Source organism: Anabrus simplex, chromosome 7 (genome assembly GCF_040414725.1).
Source record: "Anabrus simplex isolate iqAnaSimp1 chromosome 7, ASM4041472v1, whole genome shotgun sequence".
Lineage (NCBI taxonomy): Eukaryota > Metazoa > Arthropoda > Insecta > Orthoptera > Tettigoniidae > Anabrus > Anabrus simplex.
In genome coordinates, this window is record NC_090271.1 from 247,191,322 (window position 1) to 247,212,426 (window position 21,105).

General features: G+C 40.0%; 1 protein-coding gene across 1 annotated transcript; it reads left to right on the forward strand.

Moving 5' to 3' along the window:
* The first annotated feature begins 15,998 nt into the window (after nucleotides 1-15,998).
* On the forward strand, nucleotides 15,999-20,771 carry LOC136877533 (2-aminoethanethiol dioxygenase). The gene has a single exon (XM_067151655.2). The coding sequence runs from the start codon at nucleotides 16,140-16,142 to the stop codon at nucleotides 16,869-16,871; it is 732 nt and encodes a 243-aa protein (XP_067007756.1). The 5' UTR covers nucleotides 15,999-16,139; the 3' UTR covers nucleotides 16,872-20,771.
* Nucleotides 20,772-21,105: the final 334 nt, after the last annotated feature.

The window sequence follows — 21,105 nt, forward strand, 5'->3', positions numbered from 1 at the left end:
ATAGCATGAAGTTCACCTGGGTGTTAGTGTAGATCGAAACCAAACCCCATATCCTACCAAGCGACCGCTGGTCAGCCCGAGGGCTGCAGATTATGAGGTGTCGTTTGGTCAGCACGACGAATGCTCTCGGCCATTATTCTTGGCTTTTCTTGGCGGGGGCCGTCATCTCACCGTCAAATAGCTATTCAATTGCAATCACGTAGGCTGAGTGGACCTCGTAACAGCCCTCACATCCAGGTAAAAATTCCTGGCCTGGCTGGGAATCGAACCCGGGCATCCGGGTAAGAGGCATAAAAAGTAAAAATCATAATAACTTTACTGCACTGCGAACAATGAAGGATGCGCGCAATATTATTGTTTTTTAAATAGCACGAAGTTCACATGGGTATGAAGAGAAGCGTAGAAATAATATGTACCGCACTTACCGGTCAATTTTTTCAAATAATTGTTTACGAATTGACCCCAATATTCTCCACATTATCTCGGTTAATCAGGGTTCTACTGTATCACATGTTAATTATTCTCGTCTTGGAAATTATAGACAACACTAGCTTAGAGAATTCAATACTTGCGTTTTTGTGTGCATGAGAATTTTCATGCTTATTTATTTTTTGTACTCAAATGTGTAAGGTCTGTGCACCCAGCTGAATTCCATGCATTTCTTTCTTTGTTGAACAATACACGGGGCAAACAAAGAGGCGCATTCCTAGATCTACATCCACAGAGCCACTTCCGTGTTTCGTACACTTCTCTCGTAAACTTATGCCTATACTCGCGTTTGTCAGTTTTTGTAACATTTCCGATAATCAAATCTGGTCTGTCCGGTCCAAGCCTTTTAATTTGTAACATATCCTGATAGGTGAATATTTCACTGGTTAAAATTACATGAACTGAATTAATTTCCTCTTACACACAGAATACCATGGTTACAAACCATACAAACCGAGAAGCAAAACACAACACTCAAATAAATTTCACTTCAAGAGATTTTCCTGTCGCAAGGTAAAGCAAACTTCTTCCCGCAATTAAGAAAACCTGTTCACAACGAGGTAGAAAATCACTAATCCGAATTACTACCGAATTCTGTCGGTAATATAATGCAATACAGTAGTAGCTCCTGGGAAGCTGTAGCTAACCGCAATAGGGGAGGTGTCGGAACCTTGTCGTCAACTGTAATACTGCCACTGGTTTGAGGATGGCCCTAGAGACGGAAAGGCACGTACCTCACCGTGCTCCTCGCTAATGGGATTATCAGTGCATAAACCATTACTTCATCTGATTTGCGCATGCGTATAATCTTCAGCACAATAGCGCATTATCCATATTGCTCGTGCACTGTCAGTCAAAACGAACAACTGTCGGTGTAACGGAGCTTCGATATAAATCTAATGCTTTCGATCTATTGTCGAAATCAGGTCGAAAGAAAGGGAAAATTTTAAATTATCCATGAATGCGTTAAGATATATTGAAACTGGGTGTTGTTGTGCTCATGTGCTCCTGAGAGCCCACCGCCACTCTTCATTTAATAATTTGGTAACAACAGTCTTAACCTTATAAGATTTGAACTTATCCTCCTTAGCCAGACTGTTGTCTAACTCGTCATACCTAACCTCCGCGTTCTCAATCATATTAGTGAAGATAAGAGTTTTCATACCCGTTTATTCATGATATTTCGTTTCTAATAGATCCACATGTGCACTGATACTTTCCGTACCTTTCTCCGGCATCTGTAGTAACGCGTCGAGCTCATTGTAGATCTTGGTTATTGATCGTCGTAATACCGCTCTTGATTTATTTGTCGCTACTATATTCACTTCCATGTTTGAGATACTACCTACCGAGCTCGATAGCTGCAATCGCTTAAGTGCGACCAGTATCCAGTATTCGGGAGATAGTGTGTTCGAACCCCACTGTCGGCAGCCCTGAAGATGGTTTTCCGTAGTTTCCCATTTTCACAGCAGGCAAATGCTGGGGCTGTACCTTAATTAAGGCCACGGACGCTTCCGTCCCACTCCTAGCCCCTTCCTCTCCCATCGTCGCCGTAAGACCTATCTGTGTAAGTGCGACGTAAAGCAACTTACACTGACTGACAGAGCAAATGCAACACCAAGAAGGAGTGGTCAGAACTTTATGCCAATTGCAGGGTAGACTGACGTCACTGAGGTATGCTCATGATGTGCAATGCGCCGCTGTGCTGCGCACGTAGCGAACGATAAATGGGACACGGCGTTGGCGAATGGCCCACTTCGTACCGTGATTTCTCAGCCGACAGTCATTGTAGAACGTGTTGTCGTGTGCCACAGGACACGTGTATAGCTAAGAATGCCAGGCCGCCGTCAACGGAGGCATTTCCAGCAGACAGACGACTTTACGAGGGGTATGGTGATCGGGCTGAGAAGGGCAGCTTGGTCGCTTCGTCAAATCGCAGCCGATACCCATAGGGATGTGTCCACGGTGCAGAGCCTGTGGCGAAGATGGTTGGCGCAGGGACATGTGGCACGTGCGAGGGGTCCAGGCGCAGCCCGAGTGACGTCAGCACGCGAGGATCGGCGCATCCGCCGCCAAGCGGTGGCAGCCCCGCACGCCACGTCAACCGCCATTCTTCAGCATGTGCAAGACACCCTGGCTGTTCCAATATCGACCAGAACAATTTCCCGTCGATTGGTTGAAGGAGGCCGGCACTCCCGGCGTCCGCTCAGAAGACTACCATTGACTCCACAGCATAGAGCGACTTGGATGAGGGAATGGCGGAACGTCGTGTTCTCCGATGAGTCACGCTTCTGTTCTGTCAGTGATAGTCACCGCAGACGAGTGTGGCGTCGGCGTGGAGAAAGGTCAAATCCGGCAGTAAATGTGGAGCGCCCTACCGCTAGACAACGCGGCATCATGGTTTGGGGCGCTATTGCGTATGATTCCACGTCACCTCTAGTGCGTATTCAAGGCACGTTAAATGCCCACCGCTACGTGCAGCATGTGCTGCGGCCGGTGGCACTCCCGTACCTTCAGGGGCTGCCCAATGCTCTGTTTCAGCAGGATAATGCCCGCCCACACTCTGCTCACATCTCCCTACAGGCTCTACGAGGTGTACAGATGCTTCCGTGGCCAGCGTACTCTCCGGGTCTCTCACCAATCGAACACGTGTGGGATCTCATTGGACGCCGTTTGCAAACTCTGCCCCAGCCTCGTATGGACGACCAACTGTGGCAAATGGTTGACAGAGAATGGAGAACCATCCCTCAGGACACCATCTGCACTCTTATTGACTCTGTACCTCGACGTGTTTCTGCGTGCATCGCCGCTCGCGGTGGTCCTACATCCTACTGAGTCGATGCCGTGCGCATTGTGTAACCTGCATATCGGTTTGAAATAAACATCAATTATTCGTCCGTGCCGTCTCTGTTCTTCCCCCAACTTTCATCCCTTTCGAACCACTCCTTCTTGGTGTTGCATTTGCTCTGTCAGTCAGTGTATAAAAAAAAGAGATACTACTTATGAAACTGTTTCTATGATTATATAACTGTCTGATGTCCTATCCCGGCCGCCAAATTTTGGGAATGCACTTCAAAAACGATAGAAGACGGGTACAATTCCTCAATAATCGAACACATTTGTTTTAACACACACCCATGGAAGAAATCTTGCGAACAACAACAACAACTACTACTACTACTACTACTACTACTACGACTACTACTACTACTAGTACTACTACTACTACTACAACTACAACAAAACAAAAACACTCAATCCAATGAAATTCTACACACACAACACAGTTGAAAATAATCGATATTATTCAAGTCTTAGGCTTATTCCTACAGTGATATCACCTTGTAGGTTAAGTCCTAACTCATGATCTGGTTTCATATCCATAATCTGTTATTTAGTATATCTATTTGTAACTACTCGGTGCACACATCGTGAGAGAACTTCAACGTAAGTATATTTATGTATCACTTTGCTCAGGTATACATACCCTAACTTGAGTCCTCAGTCTCTCTGCTACATAGGAGCTGCTGTAGGTCAGCTGCAGTCTTTATTTGCAGTATGGGGCTGTCCTCATTTTTCCTCATGAAGATCTTCCCGTTTTTAGTCCAAGCGAATTTGTAGTTCGTGAAGTGTTTCGTATTTCTGGCTAGCTAATACAGATTTTGGTTCTGTTTTGTTAAACGTTCGTTTAAATATACAGTTGTGTTTCCACTGGCTTTAATATTTCCACAGGGAAGATATCCATGCTTTCTTTTTTTGTCCATGATCATGCTTTTTTACGTGAATAGAATTTCGCAATTATGAGGGGACTCTCCTTTCTTCCGTCCTTATCTGTAACCACTGAGAGTCGGTGGCAATATTCAATGTCCCGGTCAGGTTGAATTTCCAATCCAACTGCACCTGCAACTTGAGTTACTATGCCATACACATTCTCATCCTTAGAGACTGGCATGCCGGCGATTTCTAAATTATAATTCTTAGAATACCTACTGCTCAAAATCATTGATTTGCTCTTTCAAATGATTATTTTGTTCTTTGAAAGCCCTATTTTCAGCCTTGCTATTGTTCACTTCGCTGGTTAAATGGTCTATGCACATTTAAGTTCACTCTTTTGCTGTAGCGGTTCATCAAATTTTCTGGACTGAAACTCTAGTGAGCTGCAGACATCTTTCAGGATTTGCTGCTTGTTGTTCACAGCTTCTTATAGGCTTGGATTGTCCGCTTTGACTTGATTCTGCTGAAAAGGGTATGGAGAGCTTTTAGCAGAAGTAGGGTTATGATTGCATTGTTTAAAATGTCACAAAATGTCCCCTGGATTTGCCAGCATTGCCTTAAGAACAGTATTTTAAACACGCGCACACTTTACATGGAACGTTTCCCCATACTTCCCGTCACACTGTACATACTTTTCGTTCTCCTTGAGCGACACTTTGCAGGAACTGCACGTAACATTGCAGGTATTGGGCGGCATGAGTAATGATTAGTTTCATTAGGTTCGTAGATCTCCCGTCATTTGCTTTCTCCATCTCCCCTCACTCGTCTTAATGTGTCCATTTGTTATGCTTCCAGGTGAATCTGACCAATGAAAGAGAGATTGTAATCTGGCACTGGCCGGTTCTGAGGGCTGTACTAATTTCCTTGCCTGCTATGAATATATCTGGCCCGAGATATAAATGAACACTATAGTGTATGTTGTACTTCCTGTTAAAACAATGTTGACCACCACCAGTTAGCTCTTCAATGTTTGCACTCCTGATTTCATTCTTTTGTTGGACCGTTGCCTACGAGACATACAAGGCCGGGACATAGCTATTAATTTGTCGCTGAAAAAGCGGCCCGACCGTGTTCACGGTTTGGCCGCTAGATGTCAGGTTTCCGTTCTGTTCTTGGCGGACTTTTAACATTGTGATATGCGGAGTAATTGTGATGCTGAGTTGATTTTGTGCAATTTATTGTGAATATTGTTTCTGTCGGTGAGTGTCTGTGAGGTTGAGAAGAAGGTGCACTGTTGCGTACCTCTCTGTATTTCGGATGACACTAAAAAAGCATGAAAATTGACGTTCCATACAGTGGCGGCGCGTGACTTTCGTCACTGGGGGTTCAACAGAAGGAGATATCCTCCCCCCCTCAATATCTCCTCTCCCCCCTGTCACCTGTGCCATGACTAAGTTCAGAGAATGGGCATAACGGTGCACATAATGTGCATGCCTAAAATCTTCCCTGATTAGAACTTGCACCCTGAATGGTGACCACTCATTACATTTGCTCCATCGTAACCTTGTGAAATCAACTTATCTCTATTATCCACAACTTCGCTCAAAGAAAATTTTAAACACTCTGCTATTGTCTTAGCATCATGACTAGAGGGTAGAGGAAACCCCAGAATATTTCAACTGGCTTACTGTTGGGAAGAATGATAAAAAATTGTGCTGTAGTTGATATATCGGTGGTTTCATCTGCGATTACCGAAATGAAGTGCGCTGTGGTAATTTTTTTTCTCACGACAGATTTCATACATGCACGAAAGCAAATCATTCTGAATGTCTTTCGAGGTGCCTTTGAAAACAGTAGCTTTGGACAGATGGTCCCTTAATGCAACGTCAGTTTCAGTATTAAAATTGACGGGGCCTCGAAATATGCCAGGATTCGATGATTCACTTGTTTCGTCATGCCCACGCAGTGCCATCTCAAACGCGCCACATACTTTACACAGCACATAACGAATTTTCCGTACTTGGTCGTTGTCTCTTTCCACAAACTGCCTGTAAGCACAGTCAAATTACTGACGGTTATCGTGTCTTCCCAGGAGATAGAATTGTAACTGGGCAAGCATATGAGATTTAGAACTTCTGTGTTTCTTTATTATTATTTAATGGGCAGATATCCTATATCTACCACTTCGACTTTGGTCCAAGTCATTTTGCTTTCATCACTCATGAATCATAAAAAAGGAAAACAAATCAACATTTCGCACCCACAGATCCACTCGATTATTTTATACGGTATAAATCCAATCTGAATTTACGCACGATTTCATTACTTTTACTTTTAGGATGCCTCGTTATATCAAATCAGGCATTGGGCGTCCGGCATCCTTAATCTTAATCTTAAGTTTACGCTCAAGAGAGAGAGAGAGAGAGAGAGAGAGAGAGAAAGTAAAGGTTGTCTTCTTAAGTATTGTATCACTCTTCAAACTTATTATGTAGCTCCTTACCTTTGCCGGGAACAAAAATTATGGACGCAACTACAGTGCACAAAAATACACACACGGACAAAATATTGTAACTTCTTTATGTCCTAAAAATTACGTTTCTGAACGGCACAACAGTGCAGAAAAGCACTCACACGCTTGCACAGCGTACAATAATATTACGAATTCTGATAACTATTACAAACTGTTGTAAACACTAGCATCACACTTGAAAAACAGAGTAAACTTTAGGGATGCATGTTCGCAATGGTGGTAACTTAATTTTAAGAACTCCTGTGGCTAGACAATTAGCGTTTTCTTTGGTATTACATTCCCGCTACTCTTTGCCTCGGTGATTTTTAAGTTAATTTTCTCTCCAAAAAGTAATTATTCCAAAGGAGGCAACATTTGGGAAAATACATCAATTGGAATTTGGCAGTTATGTGACTGCTGGCAGAATGATGCTCTTAAATACTAGCGCTAATTATGTGCACCATTTTCTGTTACGTAGTTGAATTCCTGTAAGGGCAACAGATGGCAGGCACATACCCCAACACAAGGTCAGTCTACCTTGCCCCAACACCCCCGACAACACGACTAGAAAGAGTGGCATATTGCGCATGCGTAAAACAAGGATATCTGTTTCTGCGATATCCTGGTCTAGTCTACGTGCCGGCCGGTGTCCCCCCCGCACCTCGCCACTCCCTTCGCCCAGGTACGGACGGAGAGAGCGCCTTCGAAGGGGGTTCATTCCAGACAAGTATCCAGCCACGGAACGAGCGCAGTTCACACGAATTGAAAGCCAGTATGAGTATATTACGGATAGATGGGCTAAGCAAGAGCTTCGAGATTGACAAGGGAGTTATGAATATTAAGTATTTGAATAAAATTTGATATAAACTGGAGGTTCATTGCTCCATTGCGCTATACCAGAAACCGCCACTGGTTCCATAGTTTCCCTTCCGAGTGCGGTTTAAGGGAGAAATTAAAGCAAACTATTTATACGCAAGGTGATATAGTAGGATCTCTTTAGGTACCTAGCAATTCTTCTCATAAAACAGATTTCAGTGTAAGCACATCAATTAAATTTCCTTCTGTTTTCATTGTGTATCCTGTTCACAAACAGGAAAATGTCAAACGCAGGAAGCGTCCAGCTCCCAAAAATGATGTGTTGTCATCAAAATTTAGTAAAAGTTTCGATTCAGGTAACGATGAACGTACCATATCTTTATACGTCAGCCACAAACGAAAAAGGAGTATAAGTCTCGTTTCTATATCAAGGGAAGTCTACGATATCTCTGTTAAATCTTAAAAATTTACGGATGAGAAAATTAAATACCAGGTTACAGAAAATAATCTGTATATTGAGAAGTAGGATACGGGTAATGAAATCAGAAAAAAAGTTTTACGGTATCTGAACTTGACCAAAAAGCAAACCAAATTGAAAAGCATGCTAAAATTGGTCATTTAGGAGCTTTATTCTTGTTAGAACGAATTTAATTTTCTTCTTTCTTCATCAGTTTACCCTCCAGGGTCGGTTTTTCCCTCGGACTCAGCGAGGGATCCCACCTCTACCGCCTCAAGTGTAGTGTCCTGGAGCACCAGACTTTTGGTCGGGGGATACAGCTGGGGAGGATGACCAGTATCTCGCCCAGGCAGCCTCACCTGCTATCCTGAACAGGGGCCTTGTGGAGGGATGGGAAGATTGGAAAGGAAAGGCAGGGAAGAGGGAAGGAAACGGCTGTGGCCTTAAGTTAGGTACTATCCTGGCATTTGCCTGGAAGTGAGAAACCACGGAAAACCACTTCGAGGATGGCTGAGGTGGAAATCGAACCCACCTCTACTCAGTTGACCTCCCGAGGCTGAGTGGACCCCGTTCCAGCCCTCGTACCACTTTTCAAATTTCGTGGCAGGGCCGGGAATCGTACCCGGACCTCCGGGGGGTGCCAGCTAATCACACTAACCACTACACCATAGAGGCGAACACAAATTTAATTTTACGGGAAGAAAAAAGAGAAATACGGTGAAACGACGCTACATATTTGCGTAACGTGCATAACATCGCTCACCAAACAGCGGCATCAATACGAATGTCAAAATATCAGATGTTAAAGTTAAAGCTGACAGGAAGGCAAAGCCATGGTTCGATACTACCTGCTATAGAACTCGACAGGAGGTCTTACACTATCTTCATGTTGTTAGATATTCCCCAACAGATGTTACTCTTCGTGATTATGCTGAGAGACGAAAGGAATATAAGAATCTCATTAAACTCAAAAAGACAGAGTACTATGAGAAAATAGGTAAGGAACAAATTGAAAACGCTAAAAGTCAACCATACAGTGTACTCAGACCAAGAATACCGAAATTCCCTCGAGACATTCCGATGGAAATCTGGGTTGAGCACTTCTCCAAGGTCCTTCGACCTAACGATAGAAGACCTGCTAAGAGATTTGACAAGATATTGGAATTTGATAACTCACTCCTGTTCACACAAGACGAAGTAAAAGATATAATCGACAAGCTGAATATGAAGAAAGCCTGCGGGCCAGATAACATTTACAATGAACACATAAAGAGTGCGGCTCCTGTTCTTCTGGAATCGTGGACACTTCTGTTCAATGAATGCCTTCGACAGGGTTGCATTCCGGATCATTGGAGAACCTCTACTCTAAAGCTCTTGTGCAAAGGGAGATCCTTGTGATCCTGATACTTACAGGGGTATCGCCTTGGAATGTACTCTTTTGAAACTGTTAACCAAACTTATGACAGGAAGGCTAAAATCTCTAGTAGAAAGTTTTCTTGCTGTCCAATATGGCGTCAGCGAAGGATGTAAGTGAAGATAGCTCCCGGTTCTCTTGCGAAATAATCGGGAATAAGTGTGGTGTAAACAAGAAGCGAGTGAAGAATGGTATCCAGTGTGAAAAGTGTTTAATTTGGTACCATTTTGAGTGTATATGTAGTGCTGGTTTTGCTAAAAATGAAGATACTTGGACCTGTGTTAGCTGTGGCGAGAGCAATTTGAATAGCGGTAACAAACCTAGGTCTACAACGGTCAACGAATCGCTGGCGTCTCATTCCTTGGAGGATGGAGGTAATGATAATGTACTTGTAATTCTCTCTTTATTGCAACAGGATTTACAAGCATTAAAAGCGGAGAATGAGATTTTAAAGGAGAAGGTACGTTTACTGGAATCGAAAGTACCGGTACCAGTAAACACTCAGAACACGGGTGGCTCCGTGAATTCTAGCCCGTGGTGTCAAGTTGCTTCAGATTCTAGGAGGAAAAAAGTACAGTTAAATAAGGAAAACTTTGTAATTGACACTAAACATAGATTTTCAGCCCTGAGGGAAGTAAGCGATACGCAAGGTATCCGCACGGGAAGCAGTCAGACGTATAGCGCAAGACCCGTTACGAGAAGCGGCGAAGTTAGGCCTAAAATCCCACAAAGTGCACCGGCGAAAGTGTCGAACATTCTCATATTTGGTGATAGCCAGTCGAGGGGAATTGCGGAGAAAATGAAAAATAAAGATATTGCAGCATCGGCTGTCATCTATCCAGGGGCCCCAATGACGAAGGTATTGGAAAACAAGGAGCAGGCGGCAAGAAATCTCGGAAGTCGTGATGCAGTAGTGATCATCGGCGGGACGAACGACGTAGCTCACAACGACGCTAAGAATGTCATTTCTGAACTTAAATGTACACTACGTAAGCTGACTCACACTAACATCTTTGTAGTGAACGTGCCCCACAGGCATGATTTGATTAGACTCCCGTGTGTGAACATTGAAGTGGACGAAGTTAATACAGATATGGTTAAAATTTGTAAACATTTTCGTAATACACAGGTAATTGATAGCAGCAGTTTCGAGAGACACTGTTACACAAAGCATGGCCTTCATATAAACAATTCTGGTAAACGAAAGATAGCAAATATTGTTCTAGATTTTATTAATCTTAAGATAAGTACTGTAAAAAAGGCAACTCCCTTGAGTTATAATGCTGACCAGGAAAACTAGTAGAAAGAGCCAGCCGTACTTCAAGCTGGCTCAGCCAACTAGAAAATGAAACTCAGGAAGGCAGGGAATTTCAAGTTAACCAATTGCAACAGTCAAGTCTTAGGGAGGAAGGGGGTCTGAGATTGCTCTTGGTAAACTGTCAGAGTGTAGTAAATAAACAATTAAAATTCGGTACATTGATGGAATCTTATGAGACTGATGTGGTGATAGGAGTGGAATCGTGGTTGAGAGAAGGGGTGGGTAACAGAGAAGTATTTCCAGAAGGGTACACAGTCTATCGTAGAGACCGAGGAGATAAAAAGGGAGGGGGGTGTTTATTCTGGTGAAGGAAACTTATTGTTCACATGAATGGTTTACCGATGAAAGGGATAAAATATTAGGGATAAAATTAATTTGTGATAATATGATGGAGGTGGGAATTATAGGAACATACAGGCCAGGAAGAGAGGAAAGGGACGTGGAAATATTTGAGAAAATAATAGATTATACTCATAAAAACAATAATAATGATGTGGTAATAATTGGGGGAGATCTAAACTTGCCTGAAGTTGAATGGAATGGAGCTACAAGTGAAGCCCATGAACAGAAACTGGCAAATAAGTTAATCTGGGAGGGAGGATTTACACAAGTAGTTCAAGAACCAACTCGTCTCAATAACTTACTAGATGTATTCTTGATTAAACCATGGGAAATTGTTGATAAAACTGAGGTAATTGAAGGAATAGGTGACCATAAGGCTGTAATAATGGATGTAGGACTGGTACCAAAAAGGCTTAATAAGAGGGTCACACAAGACAAGAAATTGTACAGAAAAACTAAAGTTGATGAATTTAGGACTTGCCTTAAATCACAATTCAGTTGTTGGATAAGTGAAGGGAGTAATGTGGATACACTTTGGGCTAAATTCAAAGGAATCATTTGGGAAGGAGAGAAGAGATTTGTACCTGTTAAGAAGGGTAAAATGTCCTCAGACCCTGTTTATTATACAAGGGAAATAAGAAAATTAAAAAGAAAATGTAGAATAGTAAACAGGAAAATCAAGGAAGGTAGGGAGAGTAGAGAAACTAGATAACAGCTAATGAGGGAACTGAATAGAGTGAAAAAGGAAGCAAAAGAGAATTATACGAATGGCATTCTTCAAGAGCGTAATGACCACAAAGGGAAATGGAAAATGCTGTATTCATATATCAGGAATCAAAAAGGAAAAGGAATCCAAATTCCTACAATGGTGGGAGAAGGGGGTGAACACTATTTAACAGATACTGAGAAAGCAAACCTCTTTAGTAAGGAATTCAGATATTCAGTAGATGATTGTCAGGAGTTGGAAACCGAAGCAGAAGATACAGAAGGAGAGACACAGAGGGAAACAAGAAGCTTCTCATTCACAAATGAAGATATTTTCAGAGAAATCCAACTGCTTCAGCAAGGAAAAGCAGCAGGAAGTGATCAAATTACTGGGGAGGTGTTAAAGACAATGGGGTGGTACATAGTGCCTTATTTAAAATTTCTCTTTGACTATGTCATAAATAATAGTGTAATACCAAAGGAATGGAAGGAATCTATAATAATACCAATTTATAAAGGAAAGGGTGATAAAAGGAAACCAGAAAACTACAGACCAATCAGCCTGACCAGTATAGTTTGTAAAATACTGGAGAGTTTAATATCAAAGTACATCAGAGGGATATGTGATGATAAAAATTGGTTTATGAGGAGCCAGTATGGATTTAGAAAGAAATTTTCTTGTGAGGCACAACTGGTGGGATTTCAGCAGGACATATCTGATCAATTGGATTCAGGAGGCCAGTTAGATTGCATAGCCATAGATCTTTCCAAAGCCTTCGATAGAGTGGAACATGGAATATTATTAAAGAAATTGGAGGGAATAGGCCTGGACGTAAGGGTTACACGTTGGGTGAAAACATTTCTAAATTCAAGGGTTCAGAAAGTCAAAGTAGGAAATAACGTATCGCAGGAAGAGAAAGTTTGGAAGGGAATTGCACAGGGTAGTATAATCGGTCCGTTACATTTCTTAATATACGTAAATGATTTAGGGAATAATATAACATCAAAAATAAGGTTGTATGCAGATGACATAATTGTTTATAGGGAAATAAATACCATTGAGGATTGTTCAGAATTACAAAGGGACCTTGAGAGTATCCAACAATGGGTTGAAGAGAATAATATGAAGGTTAATGGAGGCAAATCAACTGTTACAACATTTACAAACAGGAATTAAAACTGAATTTGAATATACTTTGGATGGGGTAGTTATCCCAAAAGATGGCAAGTGCAAATACTTAGGTGTAAAATTTGAAAGTAATTTGCACTGGAAGGGTCATGTGGATGACATTGTTGGGAAAGCATACAGATCATTACATGTCATAATGAGGCTACTTAAAGGATGCAACAAAGAATTAAAAGAGAACAGTTACCTAAGTATAGTTCGTCCATTATTGGAATATGCAAACAGTGTTTGGGATCCTCACCAAGAATACCTAATAAAAGAAATAGACAGTGTGCAGAGGAAAGCAGCAAGGTTTGTAACAGGGGATTTCAGGAGAAAGAGTAGTGTATCAGAAATGTTAAAGGAACTAGGGTGGGAAACTTTAAGTAAGAGAAGGGAGAAAACTAGACTTATATGATTATATAGAGCCTATACAGGAGAAGCAGCATGGGGAGATATCCGTGAGAGGCTTCAATTGGAAAATAATTATATCGGCAGGACTGACCACAAATGTAAAATTAGAAGAAATTTTAGTAGAAGCGATTGGGGTAAATTTTCATTTATTGGGAAGGGTGTAAAGGAGTGGAACAGTTTACCAGGGGTAGTGTTTGATCCTTTTCCAAAATCTGTACAGATATTCAAGAAGAGAATAAACAGCAACAGAGAAAATAAATGAAATGTTAGAGGGCATTCGACCAGTGCAGGTTAATGTAAATAAAAAATGTGTGTGAATAAATTAATTCCATCCCCTAGTCTAAGGAGTTTGGACAGCCAAAGTAGGGGACTGCCTGTAGGGGTGAAGTACAGTGGAGACTTCGAGGGCCCTGGGACTGCTACGGTAGCTGTGAAGGCCCTTCAGGAACTCTGAAAAGTGGTGGCAAAAGGGGCTCTGGTTAAGACGCAGCAGGTCGTTATGCTACTTAGGTTCCAGAATGGGTAAAGAAAAAAGAAAAAAGTAAAAAATGCAATGTAAATTTTAATCTTATACCAGTTGTACAGTATCATTTGAAGTAATTCCACATAAAGTATATCAGTTGACTATATTTGTAAGTAGTACAGGAGATATTATTAGTAGAATTATGTAAACAATATAAATTTACTAAGGATGAGCTGTGTGTTTAATAGAAAAAATTGTTAGCGTAAATTGTATAATATTGTATTATAGGAAAATTTTGTTCTCTTGTTAATTTAATATTTAGTGCTTGACAATAATGTATTTTAGTGTACCATTTGCCACCGAGGGTAGGCACCTCATTTGCAAATAAAGAGATTTTGATTTGATTTGATTTTGAGGAGCAATTTGGCTACAGAAAAGGTCGATCGACTATTCATGCAATTCAGTGTTTACAAAATGATATTCACGAGGCTCTCCGGTTTAAAAGAGGGAAGTTGATTACGGTGTTTGTGGACTACACTAAGGCTTTCGGCTCAATTAACAGAGTAAAACTGATGGATAAATTAACAAATTTATTGGGTGAGAACAACCCTTTAGTTCGTATAATTAATAACATTTTAGCAGAGAACAGACTTCAAATTAACGACTCTGTATCCATATGTACAGGAATTGATCAGACAATTGGGGTATTACAAGGGGATCCCTTGAGTCCTATATTATTCAACATTACGACCCATGATGTGATGAAAGCAATTAAGACGAATGGAGTACAATCCTACATCTATGCTGATGATATGGTCCTCGCTTCAGCTTCTAGAGATGCACTTCAGGAAGCCTTCGACAAGCTACTAGTTTGGCCTCGAATCAACGAATTCAATATAAACAAAAAGAAAACAGTAATGATGACATTTAAACGAGGTGGAGACGCAGTGAATCCGAGACCATCACGTACGATGATGAAGAGCTGGAAACAGTAAACAAATTTTAATATCTAGGTATAACGTTTCAAACTCACGGAACAACTTTCACTATCCGTGTTAAGGAGAGGTTGTCGGCAGCGATTCTTGCTACTCATGATATTCAGCAACTGCAAAAATTATCTCTGAAAACTGCACTAGCGTTATTTCAAATGAAAGTAAAACCAATAATCTCATATGGACTTCATTTAATATGGGAACATCTCACTAAATCAGATTTGAAAAATATCGAGAAGCTTAAGGCTACTTTTCTGAAAAGTGTGCTTTGTGTTTCTGAGTGGACACCATCCAGACTGGTCTATGAATTATGTCGAGAACCGATGTCCTTGGAAGACCTGAGATTCAGCCTGTCACTACCTTCAACGACGCCTTATCAGGAACTACTGCAAGAGCATTATCAAAAAAAAAAAGCGGAGATTTGGAGTGACTTTTACTCTACTGACGCTATGATCATCAGAGAATGGTCAGTTTCCAACTACAAGTTACGTCATCTTGTTACTAGATTTGCGGTACATGGTTTTTACCATAAAGTTTGCCGCACAACCAAGTTTCATGCACCTACCGTGAACTGTGTATGCTCTCTCTGCGATAATACTTGTGATCGTTACCATCTCGATAAGTGCCCGAAGAAGAAATCTTTGAAAGAATTATGCGACTAGTTATTTATTCCTTATTTATTGTAACATATGGCCAATGGCTGCAATAAATTCTATTACTGAATATCAGATGGGCGGAGGAAAAGGTTGGATCGCTGATAATTGGTGAAAGGATTATTAAACCCAAAGTTATTTATGACCGCAATCTCGATCCGCTTATCGGATACTCTGAGGCACAATTAAAGTAATCGGTAAGAAGTGACAAACTCGCTATTAGATTTCTCTGCTTCTTTCGTGAATTACTTACCTATTTCGTTTAAGCATATTGTAAGAAATACGTTGTAGAAAATAAGTCAAACAATTGCTCTTGGTCTATCTTTGATCTCGTATCTGTTTGCTGCCTTGTGAAATTACTAGTTTTAATGAATTTATTATAGTTTTTCGTATTCGAACGTGTTGCAATGTGCGGGCGAGACAGGATAGTAAAGAGAATTCTAGCGGCAATTGCCGGAAGTATCTCGAGGACGAGTCTATTTCCCGGCCTTGTGTATCTCATAGGCAACGGTTGGACTCGGGGTCAGCGCCTCCTAGAGAAGGCGCTGTTGGGGTTTACATACGATAAATACTCAAATACGTTTCACCAGATTGATCTTTCATGATGTTGCGCATTCCATGTTTTCTTCCTCGATCGATGTCAGGATGTCAAATGTTCTACAACCTATGGAACATATCTTAGTCCAAAATGGTGACGGTCATTGAGAATGTGTGGAGGCAAGCAGTGCAAACATTTTCCAAACATAACTTCGTTGCAGCTCATGCATTTGATGACAATTTTGCTAAGTTGAAGTCTTTAGCAGACCGAATTACAGCATCTGATGTCCAGCTCGATAGCCGCTTATTAGACGCAACTTATCACAGTATTGGACATTTAAATAGGAGGAAACCACCTGTGACTTACATAGAAATCTATGAAGACAGTTATTTTACTATAGGCATTTTTATTCTAAAACCTGGGGCGAAAATTCCTCTCCATGATCACCCACAGATGTATGGTATTTTAAAGGTTTTATCTGGCACTGTGAAAATTCAGAGTTACAATGTGTTGCCCAATGAATTACAAAATGACTCTACAGAAGAATATTCCATCAAAAACACACTACTTGCTGAGAAAGTACCAGAAGTTCATTTGAATGAAACTAGTTTAGCTTGTGTTCTTACACCTGTGGATAGAAATCTGCATGAAATACATAGTGTAAATGGTGCTGCAGCTTTCCTGGACATATTGGCTCCACCATATGATTCAGATGCTCCTGGAACTGGTAATCGTGCATGCCATTACTACAAAGAATTGCCATCCAAAGAAAGAAGGCATGAAGAACCAAGAGAGAGAACCTTTACTAAACTGTTTCATATACCCAGTCCACCAGATTTCTGGAGTGATTCAGCTCCTTATAAAGGTCCTGTTCTGAGGTAACATACAGTAGGTCTGTCTGCTACCCCCAAACAGCTAAGCCAGACTGAACAAGATTTAATTCATTGTGGAAATGAAGTATCTTGAAATCCTGTATAGTGAAATTGGGCCATAAAATAAATATACTAAGGTAGCTTCCCATGGTAGGTAATATTTTATGTTGGTGGAGGATTTGACTTTGAATCAGGTGATTGATAAATCCTTTGCCAAATTCTTGTTTCAAGAAATGGTGGTGAAACTGGTATGAAAGGTCAAGAGTGTTTAAGGCAGCACTATTGTAATTCCTTCCTTCTGTGATGTGAAATTTAAGTATTATCTATTGTCCTGTCACAATATATTGAAATTCATAACTAGCAAGCTGTAAATTTCTTTTATGTTCGTGTATTTAAGTTAGTCCTTAACAGGCATTACGTGAAATAGTTTTGAGTTCATTTATATTTATTTTGCAACTGAACCATGAATATTGAGACTGACTGTAACTTTTTTAAGCAAAAGAGTTTAATATTGGTTTTTGCAGTTTTCATTTGGATGACTACTTTTAAGGTCATGTAGCCTATTTTAGGCACTAAATGGATTGAGGGTGTTGGGATTGACCCAAGTTATTGATCTAGGCCTAGTTCCTTATTTCAGTAGTTAATAAATAATTATGCCCGTAAAAAGTCATTGTGAAATATTTTAACTTATCATTTTGGCCAGTAAGGTTCTGTCATTGAAGGTTCAGTATTGTGGGAGTTATACCAAAGAATTTTCCTTAATGATGCATGTGCTGTGGGTCAGTATTTCTCTGAGAGTATCGTCACATACTGTAATGGTTTTCGCAGGTGCAACTATGATTTAAAACTATAATAGGCCTAAGCATGAAACTTTGAAGAAAAACATACTTATTGGCATGTTGGTTGAACATCAGTTGGTCATTAATTGTATTTCGAAATTTGGAAAATAATTTTACAAACAAACTTCAATAATATTGTGTTACTAAATTCAGTTAAAAACTCACTAGTTCAGCTTCAGTGTTTTTATTGATGTTGAAAGAGTGTGCACTACTATAAAAGTGATGTATGGAGAAATGGTGGGGTTTGAGGTTAGTGCAGTTACTATTTACAAAGTTGATTGCATATCTTTGTGCTTACATTTAGAACTGCAAAAATATGGCAGTATTCCAGTATTTTACTTCCTACCCTTCCTAAAATAATTGCAAAGATTTTGCTTGAGTATATACCTTATGAATGATTTTTCTATGGTTGTGAAGTACTGTTTTGTTTAAGGCATATATAAAGAAAGTGGTGTTAATTATGTGCACCATGATATTATCACTTGCAATACTGTATTGAAATTGGAGATTATAGAAAATACTTGTATTACTTTTTTTTTTTTTTTTTTCAGTGCTATATAATATTGGTATGATGTAAATTTATTTATTAGAGCAGTTGCCTACTTGGTAGGCCTGATGAGGTTTGTTAGGAATTGTATGTTTGTGCATCTTGTTTGGTATTTATGTTTCCAGCTAGTTTCTATGAATAAAATGCTACTGTACTTTGAGTAAATTGTTAGGAATTATGGAAAGGAGTTGGTGATAGGTCCGTATTATGCAGGTCTCAAAAAAGATGAGATGGAAACAAATTCCCTTAATCATATATAAAGGTAATAGTGATTCAAGTAACCCTTGTAGGTTATTGATAGTCTGATTATGTTGAGCATTTGAACTCTTTAAAAGGTAGTGTACTTCTAACATTTTTCAGAAATCCTTTCTGTAATTAAAAAAAAAAAAAAAGTTTTCTGAAAGCATTTTAATATCTGCAATGTTTGTAGCCGAGCAGGTAAAGCATGCAGTCTGAGAAGTTACACCCTTTGAAGATCTAAGGTTTGAATCCTGGTTCAAGCAAATATTTTCCTTTATGTGGTTTCTGAACGTTTATGAAAAGTACTGCTACAGCACTTGGGCACTTCTGAACCAGCACAAAAAGCATTGTGCTGTGCATCCTGCTTAATATGTCCCTTATAAGCCTATGCAATTTTTATTCCTGATTATAACTCCTAGTTAAAGGAGGTAGTTGACACAAATCATTGATGACATTGTTTTATATGCCTTTTTACTTATTACTTTATTTTTTACTTTTCTCATTTTGATTATTTTCTCAGCAGACAGTACAATCTATGTTGTATATTAGATGTTTGCAGGGATGAAGCTTGTGATCTATGAAAGACAAGTAAAATTACATTAATGAACAAGCACTTTCATATTTAATAAATAAATTTGTCTAATACCTAGATTTGAAGGATCAAAAAAAAATCCACCTTAACAGTACAGGAGGGGTAGGTCCATATTCCACAGAGCCTTTTGATAGCATCTGCTTCAACTTATGGTAGAAATTTCCTTCATGAAGCACTATTGGCATAGGCCTACGTAGAATTTCAGGTGGTAAGAAGAGTCTATAAATTACGAGACCTGTGTGACTTGATTTACAGAAAAGGCCAGTGGTTTTGATTTTAAACCCATTGAAGCGGTAATCATCTCCTTTGCCTTTACTGACAGCTTAGATAACTTCCCTGTTTAGAATATACCGAGCGAGTTGGCCGTGCAGTTGGAGGCATGCAGCTGAGAGCTTGCATCCGGGAGATAGTGGGTTTGAACCTTGCTGTCGGCATCCCTGAAGATGGTTTTACGGGGTTTCCCCATTTTCACGCCACGCAAATGCTGGGGCTGTACCTTAATTAAGGCCATGGCTGCTTCCTTCTATTCCTAGGCCTTTCCTATCCCATCGTTACCATCATCGGTGTGACGTAAAGCAACTTATACTGTTACTTTTTAGGAATAAATTCCACCACTGGAAACCATAAGCAAATAAAAGGATATCAAATTCCTGTTATCTCTTCCTTCTAGATCTTCCTTGAGCAAGGCTGAGTAGTTCAGGCTGTAGAACGTTGCCTTTCTGAGCCCAGCTTGGCATGTTCAATCCTGGGCTCAGTCCAGTGGTATTTGAAAGTGCTCAGATATGTGAGCCTTGTATCTGTAGATTTACTGGAGCACAAAGAACTCCTGTGAGACATAATTCTGGCTCCTTGGTGTCTCTAAAAACCATAAATATTTAGTTAATGGGATATAAAACCAATGACATTTTCGTGAGCAACTCTTGTCTTATAAAAAATAATATATACAGTATATTAACCTGGGCACCATTAGGTTAAAATGATGTCTGTATTCTTTGCATTGTGAACCTCAACATACTGCCATCTTTTCTGGGATCTGGGTCTGTCACTTTTTGGCCTCTCTTGGAGCTGGTAACTAAGATATATATGAAACTTAAATCAGTCAGCCAGAGAGAGAATTCATCCAAGTTTCAAAAGTTTTGATCAACTCACATATAACATCCCTGTTATTAATTGCAATTAAACCCTCCTCACAAGATCATAATGCAACAAAGCAATGTTGAAAGACTGTCCGAGAAACAGAAGTAGTCAGGACTGTCCAAAAAATTATATGGTAGCAACCTCAGTCTGCATATGGTAATTGCAAAGAAAACATCAGCGAGGTGGATGATCCACTGACGTCTCTATTTCTAACTACAATGTATATGTTTGTGAATCAGAACTATAACAGTGTGACATTTTAAAACAGCTCATTTCATATCCTTGGAAAACACCACAATTGTGCTTGAATGAGGCTATAACACTTGAAGGTGTGGATACATTAGACTGAGAAAGATGGTGAACTATGACAAGTGATGGACTTCTTTCTGGATGTTAGGCAGTTTCGGCATTGCAAATGTGTCTGTGTTTCATTCAACTGCTTTTCAGAAACCCTAGTCAAAACAAGTGATCATTTTATATTATCTTTGTGGCTGAACGACAGTATTATTGTTTGTAATAATATGTTAAGAATAATATATTCTCTCTTTCCCAATATATATTTGTGTGTGTTACTTATGCAACATTTTAGGGTGTTCAAAAAGTCATACAATCTTATGGAGAACATTTAAAGAAAAACAGTAAATGCTGAAAGTGGCAGCTGTTCTATGCTTCACACAAATTGATACATTTAATCACAGTCTTGAAAGCATTTTGCAGCTGATGTGAGATAGCATTTATACAGTTCTGAACATTCACATGCAATTCCAAAATACTGTTTGGATGAGTAACATGGTCAGAATTTTTGAGGTCCTCCACAAGAAAAGGTCTAAGGATGTTAAATCCAGGGATGGTGCTGGCTATAACTGCTGAGAGATCACTCGTCCAGGAA